This window comes from Hemiscyllium ocellatum, chromosome 37 (assembly GCF_020745735.1).
Source record: "Hemiscyllium ocellatum isolate sHemOce1 chromosome 37, sHemOce1.pat.X.cur, whole genome shotgun sequence".
Classification (NCBI taxonomy): Eukaryota; Metazoa; Chordata; class Chondrichthyes; order Orectolobiformes; family Hemiscylliidae; genus Hemiscyllium; species Hemiscyllium ocellatum.
In genome coordinates, this window is record NC_083437.1 from 20688978 (window position 1) to 20705617 (window position 16640).

Consider the following 16640-nt stretch of genomic DNA (forward strand, 5'->3'; position numbering starts at 1 on the left):
CAAATCTCTCTGATGAAAAAAGACTTCAAAATTAACAATATGTGTGCTTATGACAGCTGTGATATAGAAAGTACAATCAACAAGCTTAGGTTCTACTCATTAGAGTTTAGAAAAATGAGGTGATCTCATGGAAACATGTAGGATTCTTAAGAGCTTGACAGAGTAAATACCAAGAGGATGTTTCCTCTCATGAGAGAGTCTAGGACAAGAGAACATTGTCTCAGAATAAAAGGATGCCAATTTAAGACTGAGATGAGAAGGTATTTCTTTTCTCACAGCATTGAGAATCTTTGGAATTTCTTGTTACATTGTGCTGAGGAGGCAGAGTCCTTGTGTATATTTAGGGTTGAGATAGATTCATGATCATTTGGGGAATCAAGAGTTATGGGGAAAGGCAGAAAGCAGATGTGAGGAGTGTTGGAACAACTGTGCTCCTCTTGAATGGTGGAGAGAATTAATGGTCTACTCCTGTTCCTGTTTCTTCTGGTCTTATGTTAAGCTGAATATAAAATGTTCAGAAGAGGAAGTGAAAAAGAAAGTAAGGGAATCAAGGAAGCAATATGAAAATAAATCTGGCAACTGGCAAAAGAGGTAATCACAAGTCTTCTTCTGGCCCATAATTTGTAATAGGGTGTTAAAAAGAGGAGTAAGGCCTACTGGGGACCAAAAGGAGATTTTCACATGGACGCAAAGGAGTGGCTGTGTTATTGAATGAATACTTTGCATATGTTTTTCCCAACGAAACAGATACTAACCAGGCCTTGGTGACAGAGTAGGAAATTCAGTCACCAGACGGGCTCAAAATTAATGTATTGAATAAACTGCTGGTATTTAGAATTGGCAAGACACCAGGATCTGGTGAAGTACATCCAAGGACATTGAAGGAAGTGAGAGTGCAAATTACAGATGCACTGGGAATAATCTTTCTGTCTTCCCTGGACTGGGGAGTGGTTCCAGAGAATTGAAGAATTATAAATATTACACCTTTGGCAGGAGAAGCCCAGCAATTACAGACCAGTCTGATTAACTTTGGTAGTGGGGAAACCTCCAGAATTAATAGTCACATGGACAAATATGGGCCAATTCAGGACAACCAGCATGGATCTTGAAAGGGACATTCTATTTAACTGATTTGCTGAAATTTTTAAAAAGAGTTAACAGAAAGAGTTGGTAAAGGTATTGTTGATGATATGGTGACTTCATGCTCACATGGACTTCCAAAGATATTAAATATGGTCCCTGACAGCAGGTTGTTTAGAACAGAATGATCTTTACTGTCACATATACTCAAGTACACAAGTACAGGAATACAGTGAAAAGTTTATAATGTTGCCTCTTATGGTGACATCTTAGGTACAAAGTACCTAGGTACAAATCGTAGATGCAAAAAGAAGAATACGAAAGAAAATAAATTGCATTACCTTACAGTGATTCATAGTACAAGTTAGAAATAAGACATAGTTAAAAGGTTAAACATTACAGTCAGACAAATATTACATTACAGTAGCTCAGCACAGGGGCTTCCACATGTGGTCTGATCAGCTCCACAAGCCACTGACTGCCTGTGCCAGATCCCAGTCCAACAACCATCCCTGCTCCACTCCATGCTTTTGAAAGTGTAACTTGCTCTATGGTTAAAGAGGAGCCTGTAGACACACAGTACTTGGATATTCCAGAAGGCAACTGATAAGGTGTTTACATCAAAGGATTTTGTGCACAATAAAAACTCATGGTAGCATTTGAACTTGCATAAAAGATTGGCTGGCGAGCAGAAAACAGAGTATGTATAAATTGGTTTTTGCTTGTGTTGAATGGAGTGCTGCATGGTCTGTACTTGAGCCTCAACTTGTTACAATTTGCTTAAATGACTTAGATAAGGGGAGCAAAGCAATAGTAGCTAATTGCAGATAACACCAAGATAGGTAGGAAACTATATTTGGAAAGAAGACATAAAGAGGTCGCAGATAAATATGAATAAGTTGGGTGTATTGGCAAAAATCTGGCAGATGGAGTGACATGTGGGAAAATGTGAAGTTATTCACTTTGGCAGGAAGAATGAAAAAGCAGACTGTTATTTAAATGGATAATGAAAGCAGAGGAATTTAAATGTTCAATTGCAGTGATCCACATAAAGTTAGTTTGGAGGTACAGCACATAATTAAGAAGGTGAATGGGCAGCACTGTGGCTCAATGGTTAGCACTGCTGCCTCACAGCGCCAAGGGCATGGGTTCGATTCCACCCTTGTGTGTCTGTCTGTGTGGAGTTTGCATGTTCTCCCTGTGTCTGCATGTGTTTCCTTGGGTTGCTCTGTTTTTCCCTTACAGTCCAAAGATGTGCAGGTTATGTGGATTGGCCATGTTAAATTGCCCATAGTGTCCAGGGATTTGCAGGCTAGGTGGGTTAGTCATGGGAAATGCAGGAATTGTAGTGGGTCTGGATCTGGTTGGGATGCTCTTCGGAGCGTCGGTGTGGACTTGATAGGCCAAAAAGCCTGCTTTTGCATTGTAGAGATTCTGTGAATGGAATGTTACCTTTATTACAAGAGGAATTTAACACAGAAGCTTGGATGCTATGCTGAGACCACATTTCACATCTACACATTTCAGGAAGGCTGTAAATGCATTGTAGAGGTTCAGATGAGGCTTTCTAGATTGAAATCTAGAATGAATGGGTTGTCTTATGAGGAAAATTTGGACAGGCTGGGATTGTTTCCACTGAAATTTAGAAGCGTGAGGGTGTGACTTGTTTGAAGTGTAGAAGATCCTGATTGGTCTTCACAAGGTAAAAATGGAAAGGATGCTCCCTCTTGTGGGTCAGTCCGGAACTAGGAAGTCACTCTTTTAGGAGAGAGATGAGGAGAATTTCTTTTGACTTTCCTGTCTGGCTTTGGAACTCTCTGTCCTAAAAGGCATTTGAGGTAGTGTCATTAACTATTTCCAAGGCAGAAGTAGAAAGATCCTTGTTTGGTAGAAGAATCAAAGGTTGTTGGAGTGAGATGTAACTGTAGAATTCTAAACTTAAAAAGATTATTCGTGATCTTATTGAATGGTGGCTCAGGTCGCAGACCAAATGGACTCATTCACCTCCTATTTCTTATGTTCATATGACCCGCACTTTTCCTGATTTATGTTACTGATCTAGTTTTTGGAGTGCAAGGAATAATTTCCAATAATTTGCAGAGAGTGTAGAAATTGGAACATTTCAAACTGTTAGGAGGACTGTGTGAAATTTCACATGGGCGGGAAAATGATTTTAATTCATAACGCCCATTCAAAGAACGGTACAGGTGTAGACACAAAGGGCCAATGGCTTTCTGCATTGTCCTAATTCTGCGATTCTGTTCGACCACGTACTTGATGAGCCACTTTCGAACAGTGAAATGTTTCACGTATACCCAATTGGGCAGAGATGAGGTTGGTTTTGGTTGAAAGGGGTCACCTCCAACACTTTCAGCACTATAATGGACCAGGATACCAACCCAATTTATGTGGCTAGATTTTTGAACGAGGATCAGCATACACCCCTTTTGAGATGACAGCGCTATCGCTAAATCGCGGTTTGCACCGTGACTAGCTGATTGTGGTAACGAGGGGTCTCGGGGGATGTCCGAGAAGAAATGTGCTTTTCATCTTCTCAATGTCTCACGAATGTCGGTTCAAAGTTTCAGAGATAGAAACTGTTTTAATTTTGATAAATAATTTCTTGTTCCCACTGGAGGGCAGCATAGAGCCCGCAACAACCTTGAATACAAGAGGAGCAAAGGAACAAAACACCGGGTTGATACCTGAAAGATCGGCTATCACAGGCATTACAAGATTGAACAGGGAGAAGACATTCGACTGTTTGAAACAAAGTTTCCTCCTTTCCATTGGATTATTTTGGATATGTAAGAAAAACATCTTGTTGAGGCATTTTCTGACTCATGACACTCTGTATAGGTGAGTCTGATGTTTGGTATTACTCGAATATCGTTCCAGTGTCAGTTTGAAATTCCTTTACTTCTTAACTATAACTCCTCTGACAAACAGAATGCTATAATTGTTTAATTATTCTTCCTGTAACCTTTGGCCCCACAGTCGACCCATGTGTGTCCAAGTGTCAGTTGACTGTTCCCAGTTATGTGCATGTCATATTTATATTTATCTCACAAACATAATGACACTATTAAATAACGAAGGAAGCAAAAACACTTGGCTTTTCAGTTAAACCATTTTACCAAAGCTTAAAAAGTTTAAGTACACATAAGCAAGCTGAATCCTACTGAGATAACATGCTGTACTCGAATATTTGACTTTGCTCATTAATTAACAATATTTGGATTCCAAATTAGAGGTGCTTACTGTCGTGGATAGAACTGATTTATGTCACAGTTGAACAATTTATTACTCTCGGTTTGTGCTCCATGTCCTACTGGTAAGTACAACCCTTCTAAAGATAGTGCACATATACAAAGCTAATTGATAACAACTTCCAGAGAATGAATTGTGCAGAATCTGGGTTTGTAAATCTGTTTTCCTGGGGTCATTGCAATCAGATGTTTAATTTATTATTTCATACTTCTGAACTATTTGTTTTTGTTCTTGGAATATAGATCCTCTCAGCCAAAAAGTCTGTTCTCTCAGATCGTGTTTGTTAGGCCAGTAACTGGATACACCACAGCAACACTGATTTTCACTGGGAGACATTTGTTTTCCCCACATATAAAAACAGATTTAATCAGAAGGACAATCTAGTTTGAAATTTCTGGAACTTTTTAAGTTCGTATTCAATTTCATTTGGCCAAAAATGCTTATTTAGTTGAAATTATAGAAAAAATAATAATTAGTATTTCAAAGATTGAGTTGTTAAATTTCTTCAGGTATATGGCATTTTCAGGCAGATCAAGCAGAATATTATAGCAATGTAGACCTTGAGTTTGCTTGTACACAAGTTTTGTTGATATTAAGTTAGCACTGATTTCAAATCACAGACATTATATTTCCAAATCAGTGGAGTCATTTTCTTCTGGCTGAGCTGTCTGACTGAAGGCACGTCTGACCCACAATGCAATAATCTAATTTGTGGATAGGGCGAAGAGATGTATTCCGAATTGCTCCCAGCTGGAATGAGGATCTCATCCCACACTATTGGCATTAATCTGCCCCACACTGACCCACCCAGGCAACTGCCTCAAAAGGTGAAAGGGTTCAAAAAAGATTTACAAGGATGTTGCCAGGGTTGGAGGATTTAAGATATAGGGAGAGGCTGAATAGGCTGGGGCTGTTTTCCCTGGGGTGTCAGAGACTGAGTGGTGATCTTATAGAGGTTTATAAAATCATAAGGGGCATGGATGATTTTATAGACAACATCTTTTCCCTGGGATGGGGGTGTCCAGAACTAGAGGGCATATGCTTAAGGTGAGAGGGGAAAGATATAAAAGGGACCTAAGGGGCAACTTTCTCATGTAGAGGGTGGTCATGTATGGAATGAGCTGCCAGAGGAAGTAGTGGAGGTGGGTACAATTGCAGCATTTAAAAGGCCTCTGGATGGGCATAGGAATTGGAAGGGTTTAGAGGGATATGGGCCAAGTGCTGGCAAATGGGACTAGATTAGGTTGGGATATCTGGTCGGCATGGACGGGTTGGACCGAAGGGTCTGTTTGACTCTGAGTCTGAGTTTCTGTGATCGGTAACACTACTGTTACAGGCAGGTTGTAGATTGGAGCTATAGGTAGTGTTTCTTCACAACAAGTAGGGCAAAAAAAATCTAGTCATACTTAAATAGTGTAATATAGTTTGTCTTTTTCTCCCTGTTTGTGAAATTAGGTTTTACGTTCATTTGTTCAAAGAACATCGGCAACTCTTCTGAATTTGTTGTGACGGACCACTGTAAAATAAAAAAAAAGAAAGAAATAGACCATCATGGTCAAAAGAAAATAAAAGATTTATGGGTGATCAAACCAGATTTCACTCTGGGATTCAACAAGTCCAGTATTACCACCAGCTTAGATCATAACAGACTGTAGTCTAAACGTGAAGGTGAGCTAATTACTGACAAGGCTGTTGTTTGGTTTAGTATCTATGCACATGCAAATAAAGATTTTAACTCAGGAATAGGCCATTCAACCAGACTGATCTCAGGAAGTGTTTATATTCCATATGAGCCTCTTCCTAGCTTTCTTCATCTAACATCATCAATGTATCCTTCAACACCTTTTTCTTCTGTTCAGTATTTATCTAGCTCCTTTTTGTCATAACACACGCCACATACTTAAACTTCTTAAACCAAAGAATGGTTTGCTTAATTCCGTATTGAATTTATTCATGGCTACCTTACAGTTGTGGCCTCTAGTTTTGGTCTAATCCAGACTTAAAACATTTTTTCCATGTCTACACTATCATGCTCTTTTTATAATCTTAAACACCTCTATGAGGATTCCCTGTATCTCTATTTTTAAGAGAGAAGAATTATAACCTGTCAAACCTTCCCTAATATTTAAAACCTCTCTGATCCAGTATTGTCCCCTGTGAATCCTTGTTTGCATCTTCACCAATGCTTCTGTGTTATTTTTAACAATATAGAGGCCAAAACAAAGTAACATTGTACTCTAAGTGCATCTAACCAACGTTTTGATTTAACTTTAACGTTGTATTCTTGACTTTCAATTTTAGAATCTGTAGAAGTAAATCCAAGTACTTGGTTTGATTTTGAAATGACCATATTAGCCAGCACCACTCTTTTTAGTGATTTTTCTATTCATATCTCCAGAAGCCTTCGTGTCTCTATCCCTTTTAGTCTCTTAACATCCAAAAACAAGTCGCTTCATTATCCTTCATTGCAAATACATCACTTTACTATTAACTGTATAAAAATGTGCCAATTAAATATTCATGCTGGAAGTTTATTAATTATTCTGGTATTTTGTTGCAGTATTAACTGTATCCTGCAATTTAGCATCATCTGCAAATTTAAACATTGTAACTTTGATTCTGGAGTCCAAATCATTTATGTTAATTGTGAAAAAATGGTTCGAGCAACAACCCTTGTGTAATATTATATCACATCACATCTTTTGTCAGACTGAGGGTTTACCTTTAGCCCTTACTCCCTTCTTTCCGTTTTGTATATAGTTTGTCTATTCTCCTAATTGTGCCCTGTTATTATTGTAAATGTAAGATAATGAAAATGGGCTTAGTGTTTGCCAGAACACCCAAAAAAAAGCTCAGATGTTTACTCATGTTTGCTTAATAAAGTGACAACAGAAGAGAAAGAGTTATAAAATAATAGGTAATCTTACTTAACTAGGAAATTGTAACTGTGGGCGAATTAGCTGAAAGATCAGTTTGAGAATAGTTCAGAACTTGCTACGTCATCCTGGAGATGAGTGGAGCTTAGAAAAGCTGTCTTGCTTCAATTTATAAGATTTTTGCTGGGAGAGCTCTTTATTTGCAGTTTGGCCTCATGTGATTTGCAGCTTGCTAGAGAGGTTAGCCAAAATAAATGACAGTCAGACAGGCATGCATCTGTAGCAATGTAAAACACTAACTTCATCATTAACCATGCAAAACACACTGAGACTTATTCTTCATTTGCATCTTGTGAAGAGCAAAAGTTGGAAGGTTGGCCTCACAATGTCTTACTAAAAAAGGAAGTAACGAGCGGAGTAGCTTGGAATTACTGAAAAAATAACCAGAACAAGGAACTGAGTCATCTGCATTCAAGAGCAAGTAAATTAAAGTTTTATCTCTGAGAATCGCTGGAGGTAAGGAGAATGCTAATGATGGCTGTGGCAGATATATGGGTGTTTCCTCCAAAAATGAATAACTTTGAGTCTCACAAGATATTTCTTTAAAATAAAGTAGAAAGTAAACTACTATGCATAATGTATATAATTAAAATTGTTGGCTTGTTTAATTCTTTTAAATATTGCAAAGTTTATTTTATGTATGTAAGTTAGCTGGCTGAGCTGGAAGGTTTGTTTTCAGATGTTTCATCACCATGACTAGGTAACATAATCAGTGAGAGTCTCTGATGAAGCGCTGGTGGTATGTCCCACCTCTATTTATAGGTCTTGGTTTCTTAAGGTGGGTGATGTCATTTCCGGTTTTTTTTCAAGGCAAGGTAGATAGGATCTAAATCAATGTGTTTATTGCTGAAGTTCTGGTTAGAATGCCATGCCTTTAAGAATTATCATGTGTGTCTTTCTATTGCCTGTCTTAGGATGTATGTGTTGTCCCAGTGAAAGTGGTGTCCTTATTTGTCTGGAAGTATGGAAACTAGTGATAGTGGGTCGTGTCTTTTGGTGGCTAGTTGGTGTTCATGTATCCTGGTGGCATGTTTCCTGCTAGTTTGTCCGATGTAGTGTTTTTTTTAACAGTTCTTGCATGGTATCTTGTAAATGATGTTAGTTTTGCTGATAGTATCTAATGGATCCTTTAGGTTCATTAGTCACTGTTTAAGTGTGTTGGTAGGTTTGTGGGCTACCGTGATGCCAAGGGGTCTGAATAGTCTGGAAGTCATTTCTGATATGTCTTTCATATAAGGTTTTGGTTGCATTGTGTCTGCTTGTTTGGGTTTGTTTCTGAGGAATCGGCAGATTGTGTTTATTGGCTACCTGTTTTTCTTGAAAATGTTGTATAGATATTTTTCTTCTGCTTTTTGTAGTTCTTGGGTGCTGCAGTGTGATGTAGCTCATTGAAATAATGCCTTGATGCAGTGCCGTTTGTGGGTGCTGGGATGATTGCTTCTGAAATTAAGTATTTGGTCTGTGTTTGTTGTTTTCCTGTAGGTGCTGGTTTGAAGCTCTCTGCTGACTGTATGCTCAGCTGTCATGCCTAGGATGGGAGTCTATTGTCATTCTCCTCCTCTTTTGGGAATTTCGTGCCTGTCAGGATATTGTTGATGGTGTTGAATGTTTCCTCTAATTTGTTCCATTTTGTGATGTATATGAGAGTGTGAGAGAGAGAGAGAGACGTCTGTGCCTTTTTTTATTCATTCTTGGGACATGTGCATCACTGGTTAGACCAGCATTTATCACCCATTCCTCATTACCCTTAATAAGGTGGTAGTGAGTTATATCCTTGAACCATGACAGTCTATTTATTCTCGGTAGACTCTAAATGCCATTAGGGAGTGCATTCCAGGACTTTGACCCAATGACACAGAAGGATTGGCAATATATTTCCAAATCAAGATGGTGATTGAGATCCTTCAGTGACAGCATATCTCCTGAGAAAGGAGAAATCTATTTTTCAAGAAAGCAATTGACATATGCAGAAGTGCTGAGGTTGTAAATCAGCAGCTTGAGCATATTCATTGCAGAACAGACCAGGCCTTGCATTATGCTGATAGACATTTCAGGACAAAAAGACAGAACAACCATGGATAAAGGCAAGGATGCAAATAGTATGGGGGGCATCACACAAAGGAAAAGAAGGCAAATTCAGTGTGGGGAAAGCAGTGTTCTCCTTCAAAACACAGTATCCTTTTGCACACAAGTATTGGCCAGAAGGAGCCACAAGCAGATACAGGTTGCCATTGGATTTTAGCTGAAGATTCTGATTATTCTACATCACTCAGCAGGTTAGTTCAATCAGGGTGCTTAATGATAAATGTTTATGATTGTTAGAATAATGAATAAGGAAGGAGAGCACCAAGTAAATTTTAAGTGTGAGAGAGATACCACTGCATCATACAACATCATGACATGCAAAGGCTTGTGGAAGTGGTTCGATATGGCAATTTAAAAGTGAAGGCCTTGAAAGTAAGGTTGAAGCTATATTATTGTACCATACTTGGCTTGAGAGGACCGATTACTCTGAGAGCCCAGTGTGATAATGAGAACAAATATCTGCAGTTCCAACCATAGACAACAAACAAAAGCCACTTATCTCAGCTACAGCCAGTCTAAAGCTTGAACTAATAATCTTCATTCTAAAAGAGATTTGCAATATGCCACACACTAAACCATTGACCACTGAATAGATTCTAAAGAAGTGCACCCTAAAGTAGATTTAGAATATTTTCTTGTAGAATATCATCTCCACTTAGGCGAGAATGTAAAATCAGTTTAGCAACTGCTGAGGAAGGGACCAGTCTGAATGCAAGACAGAAGAGTCAGAGAGCAAGGGAGCAATCAAAAAGCTGACAACTTCTACAGAATGAATTATCAACATGGTAGCAGTGGGACAACCTGGACAGCAGAGATAATGCATTTGAGCAACAGATTTAAGTAAGGTTCTGAAGAGATCTCAGTACCCCAGGCCAACCATCAAAGGACTCTTGCTACAACTTGTGAAAATGAAGATTTTCACTAACCTAATTGCAAAGGATGGTTATTGGCAAGTTAAACTGGGTGAAAGCATAAATTTTCCAATTACTTCTTAGGAGGTACAGACAATTGTGAATTGGACTGATTGGCATTTCCACAGTACCAAATGTAAATCAATTTCAACAGTTGAGATTGTAATTTTCCCAGGGTAGAAGCTATAGGGGATGACCTGCTATTTCATAGATGCAGAGATACAATGGAAGAAGCTATTGTTGACTATAATCAAAATCTCATGTGACTGCTAGACAGAGATCACCAAATGTACTCGAAGCTGAACAAGAAAAAACAATGCAATTAAAGATGCATTATGGAAGAATGAACTGTACAGTCATATAATTGTCAAGTCTTCCTAATCTTACTAATTCAGCAAGGCCAACTAGATGCATTTAGGTCCAGGCAACACCACAAATCAAACATTGCTAATCTCAAATCAACAAAGAGTGCCAAGCCATTATCTTCAGGGTGGTAAGGACAATCCAGGGAACTATAGACCACTGAGACTAACGTCAATGGTAGGCAAGTTGTTGGAGGGAGTCCTGAGGGACAGGATGTACATGTACTTGGAAAGGCAAGGACTGATTAGGGATAGTCAACATGGCTTGATGTGTGGGAAATCATGTTTCACAAACTTGAGTTTTTTGAAGAAGTAACAAAGAGGATTGATGAGGGCAGAATGGTAGATGTGATCTATATGGACTTCAGTAAGACGTTCGACGAGGTTCCCCATGGGAGATTGGTTAGCAAGGTAAGATCTCACGGAATACAGGGAGAACTAGCCATTTGGATACAGAACTGGCTCAAAGGTAGAAGACAGAGGGTGGTGGTGGTAGGTTGTTTTTCAGACTGGAGGCCTGTGACCAGTGGAGTGCCACAAGGATAGGTGCTGGGTCCTCTACTTTTTGTCATTTATATAAATGATTTGGATGAGAGCATAAGAGGTATAGTTTGTAAGGTTGCAAATGACATCAAGATTGGACGTGTAGAGGACAGTGAAGAAGGTTACCTCAGATTACAACAGGATCTTGACCAGATGGGCCAATGGGCTGAGAATTGGCAGATGGAATTTAATTCAGATAAATGCGAGGTGCTGCATTTTGGGAAAGCAAATCTTAGCAGGACTTATACACTTAATGGTAAGGTCCTAGGGAGTGTTGCTGAACAAAGAGACCTTGGAGTGCACGTTCATAGCTCCTTGAAAGTGGAGTCGCAGGTAGATAGGATAGTGAAGGTGGCTTTCTTTTATTGGTCAGAGTATTGAGTACAGGAGTAGGGAGGTCATGTTGCAGCTGTACAGGACATTGGTTAGGCCACAGTTGGAATCTTGCATGCTCCTTCCTAACGGAAAGATGTTGTGAAATTTGAAAGGGTTCAGAAAAGATTTACAAGGATGTTGCCAGGGTTGGAGGATTTTAGCTACGGGGGAAGCTGAACAGGCTGGGGCTGTTTTTCCTGGAATGCCGGAAGTTGAGGGGTGACCTTATAAAGGTTTACAAAATTGTGAGGGGCATGGATAGGATAAATACGCAAAGTATTTTCCCTGGGGTTGGGGAGTCCAGAACTAGAGGGCATAGGTTTAGGTTGAAAGGGGAAAGATATAAAAGGGATCTAAGGGGCAACTTTTTCACACAGAGGGTGGTACGTGTATGGAATGAGCTGCCAGAGAAGGTGGTGGAGGCTGGTACAATTGCAACATTTAAAAGGCGTTTGAATGGGTATATGAATAGGGAAGGGTTTGGAAGGATATAGGCCGGGTGCTGGCAGGTGGGACTAGATTGGGTTGGGATATCTGTTCAGCATGGATGGGTTGGATCAAAGGGTCTGTTTCCATGCTGTACATCTCTATGACCGTATGACTTGTTAACATTTTCATCAATATATCCTTGGAAGAGACAAATGAGTCTGATCACAAGCTGCTTCAAAAAAGTTTCCTCAGGCTACTTCATATTGTCTGAAAACAATGTTGTTATGTCTGGATCTGACATACAAACAAAGGAAATACATACGTTACTGACATGCTATCAAGAATGGCACTCTCCAAGAAGAAAGTAGAGATGTTATCACAGAGTATGAAACCTTCCAGACCCAATGTAAAGCAGCAACTTCACATGCTCTGGAAATCAGTGGAGACACTAAATCTAATAGACAAATAACTTGCTCAGTACAAGCAAACTACCCAACAAGATGTAGCTCTCCAAATGTTGAAAGAAGTAGTGATGAAAGGATGGCTTGAAAACGAGGATACTTCTGTGGTCACAAGCAAATTGGATATACAGAAATGAATTTTGGCCAAGGTGGCATAATATGCAAAAGAAATAGAGAAATTACCTCGAGCAGTTAAGAGGAGACATGATAAGAACACCCATGCAATCCATCAAAGAATTGAGTTACATGTGAGGGAGGGAAGAAAAGCACTAGCCCAACATGAACAATGAAATCAAGGACCACATCAAGCAGTGCAGTGACAGTAATTAGTTCCAAGTTCAGCAAATTGGAGAATTGATGATGACACATGATATTCCAGACAGACCATGAGTGAAACTGGGAGAAGACCTTGTCACACTCGTAGGAACTGAATAACTTGTTACTTGTGTTTTGATGACTGGGAGAAAGATCAGATTACTTCTGATAAGACTGAGAAATGGATTAATTTAGGATATCTAGTTGTCATGGTTGAGTTAGATTGAAGGGTCTGTGTGCTGAAAGCACACTTGCGTCATTACTAGACATTGTGATGAGTGACAATGCCTTTAGTTCACAAATGAAGAATTCAGCCATTTGATAAAGAATTTGGAAATTGAACACCATCCATCATTTCTACACTACCTGAGTCAAATGGAAAGTCTGAGCTATCCATGAAAATCAAAGCAACCATAAAGAAATTGAGGAAATCCAACATAAGTTTATACAAGGGAAATCTTGATTGGAAAAACACACCTACCTGAAGGCATGGAAAACAGTGTATATGAATACAAATATCACAATGTACCCAAGTTATATATCCACTAGCAAAATTAGCTACTAAAGCCAGGAGTAATAACAGGCATGAGTGACCAATCAGGGTGAAATAACAGAAAAGCCAAATTTAACTTTGACAGAATTACCATTGGCAGAGTTGAGACTTGGAAAGACTAGAGTATGGTGCTGGAAAAGCACAGCAGGGTCAGGCAGCATCTGAGGAGCAGGACAGTCAACGTTTCAGGCAAAAGCCCTTCATCAGGAATGAGGCTGTAAGCCAAGGGGGTGGTGAGATTAATGGGAGGGGGAATGGGGCTGGGGGGAAGGTAGTGAGAGTGCGATAGGTAGATGAAACTGAGGGTGAAGGTGATCGGTCAGAGGGGAGGCTAGAGTGGATAGGTGGGAAGGAAGATGGACAGGTCATAAGGGTGGTGCCAAGTTGGAAGGTTGGATCTGGCATAATGTGGGGGAGGTGAAATGAGGAAACTGGTGAAATCCACACTGATGCCATGGGTTGGAGAGTCCCGAGGCGGAAGATGTGGCATTCTTCCTTCAGGCATTGGTTGGTTAGGGAGTGGCAATGGAGGAGGCCCAGCACTTGCATTAGCTTGGTGGAGTGGGAGGGGGTGTTGAAGTGTTTCTTTTGATCGAGGGCAGGTAACAGAGCGGCATGGGGTGGCCAGGTGGATGAGGTGTGTTAGTGGCGGGCGAAGGGTGAGAATGTGTATAGAATTTAAGCAGGTAGGGAAAGAGTTAAGTTTTGAATTTTGTGAAACAGGAGGTTCAGCTAAGCATGAGTCAGATCAGATAAAAACTTGCAATTAACAATAGGGTGCTGGAGGCAAGTGTAATGGGTTAACAAGGTCAAAAAACATTCATTATGCAGAGCCATTTAACAATATCGGAAGCATTCAGTATGTAAGGTCAGTTTAACAAGGTGAAAAGTATTCATTATGTGAAGCCAGTTAAGGTTAAGAACATTCATTGTATAACAGTAAAGGGCTTGGTTTCTGCTATTGATACTCATTGACTGTAACGATCACCCAATTAATATGAATGTTGCCTTATCTGGATACTCCTCCCTTGGAAACTGCTGTTCCAGAGAAGTCTGGGAAATGTCTCTGTGCACATGGGCGATTGTTCTCTCTTCCTCCAGGGCCCGGAATAAAGATGAAGGAGGTAAAGCCGTACTGTGTCTCTGAGCGTTTTGCTTCAATTTGAAGGGGGGGGGGAAACAAGATGACAAGGGGTCCTTGAACACTTCAACTCCCCCTCTGCCAAGCACATGCAGGTCCTAGGCCTCCTCCATCGCCACTCCCTAACACCCGATGCCTGGAAGAAGAATGCCTCATCTTCCATCTCGGGACCGTCCAAACCCATAGCATCAACGTAATATTCAAGGGTATAGGTTTGCTCGCTGAGCTGTAGGTTTGATATCCAGACATTTCATTACCTGGCTAGGTAACATCATCAGTGACGACCTCCAAGTGAAGCGAAGCTGTTGTCTCCTGCTTTCTATTTATATCTTTCTCCTGGATGGGGTTCCTGGGGTTTGTGGTGATGTCATTTCCTGTTCGTTTTCTGAGAGGTTGATAGATGGCATCTAGATCTATGTGTTTGTTTATAGCGTTGTGGTTGGAATGCCAGGTTTCTAGGAATTCTCTGGCATGCCTTTGCTTAGCCTGTCCCAGGATAGATGTGTTGTCCCAGTCGAAATTTTTTTTTATCTGTGTGTAGGGCTATAAGGGAGAGAGGGTCGTGTCTTTTTTTTTGAATACGTAATATTGAAAGTATGCAAGAAGATTTGTAGCTCAGGTTTTGGGTGAGATTGTTGACTTGCACACTGAGCGAATTTGTTGGCAGACGTTTCATCACGATTCTAGGTAATGTCACTGTATCTTCAGTGAGGTTTTGGTGTTCTGTCCCGCTTGCTAGTTATGTGTCTGGGTCTGTTGGGGTTCATGCACGGGAATTCCTGGAAGCCTGGCATTCAAACGGAACTCCATTAACAAATATGTAGAGTTGGATGCCTTATACCAAACACTAAGGTACAGAACCAGCAACAAAACCAGAAACCATCAACTCCATTGTACCCAAACACATAAATAGCAAGCGGAACAGAACATCAATGCTTCACTGGAGGTGCGCTCATGATGTTACCTAGCATGATGATGAAGCATCTGCGAACACGCTTAGCAGCTCAACAAGGAAGTCATCAACCTGGGACAGTAGTATATTGTGAAAAAAATCTGTCTCTTGTATTTTCTGGGGAATCTGAAACAGAGGAGATTATGGCTCCGAGCAGGTAACAGACCATAAGGATGCTGGTTTAAAAAGAAAGGCAATGTTTTTATTTAGTTGGGAAAGCGTTGTGCTTTCTGTTTCCCAGATTATGTCAGATGGATTTTAAAAGGCGTTTACATGGCTCTAAATTAGATTGGACGGGAGAATCTTATTCAACATGATTGATGGATCATAAAAAAGAGGATGAAACAAAGATACATGAATAAATTCCTAATGAAAAAAAATTCAACCACCCTGGATAATTATTCTGAAGGTATTTTACAATTTAATTCAAAATAGACTTTACATATATATTCCAGAGGCTGTCCATTGACAGCATTTATCCAAGTTTGCCCTCCTTCCCCAATGATCTCTCAAATTTCTAAAAAAGGTGAGAAAAGGAGTTTATATATAACCTTTTAGGATCTCAGGATGTCCAAAATATTTTATAGACTTTAGAGTGGTGTAATCTGTATTACATGATGTCCAGCAACCTCTGAGGTCTAGCACTCAAAGTGGAGTTTTCTGAAGTTGCATTTTACAGTGCAGCAAGGAGGTATTCCACCCATTCAAATACAGTAAATCACATACAGCTCATTATATAAGAGGGTGAGAGTACAGAACAGAATGGTATAAAACTCCTGTGCTGACTTTGACACAAGACTTCCCATGGTCCAATGAATTTTCTGATCTGCAAAGACTCAGTCCTGAAGATGCTGGATTAGGGAGGTACAACCTGTACTTTGAAAACGTAGTCACTCTTTTTATGTAAAAATTGTGTTTTAATAGCCCAGCATGAGGTTATTTGAACTTCTGATGACCTCTCCTTTGGTTCACATAAGGCATGCCTGTTATTACAGTAAACGCTTAAGCATGTGTTTGAGGTTGATTGATTGCGTAGATATAAAAGGGGAACAGGTAGGACTGTGCTATGGAAGAAGGTGTAAGATTTGGTTAATAAAATGTATCTATAACGAAAGTTGTCTTGGATTCCGTATCACTGACTGGCTTATGTCTAGATCGACAATGCACGCACAATTACAATTAACTCAAAACTTGACATTAAACATTTCAACCATGACTGAAAAGAAC

General features: G+C 39.9%; 1 protein-coding gene across 2 annotated transcripts in view; it reads left to right on the forward strand.

Annotated features, from left to right (window-relative positions):
- Positions 1-3811: 3811 nt before the first annotated feature.
- rimkla (ribosomal modification protein rimK-like family member A) overlaps positions 3812-16640 on the forward strand; it is a 100984-nt gene continuing 88155 nt past the window's right edge. Inside the window, exon 1 of one of the 2 annotated variants that reach the window (XM_060851872.1) lies at positions 3812-3939. In XM_060851872.1, the coding sequence (XP_060707855.1) occupies positions 3924-3939 (16 nt within the window). In that variant the 5' untranslated portion in view covers positions 3812-3923. Of the gene's footprint in view, positions 3940-7681; positions 7743-16640 lie in introns of those variants that run through there. The other variant, XM_060851870.1, reaches the window with a different exon arrangement.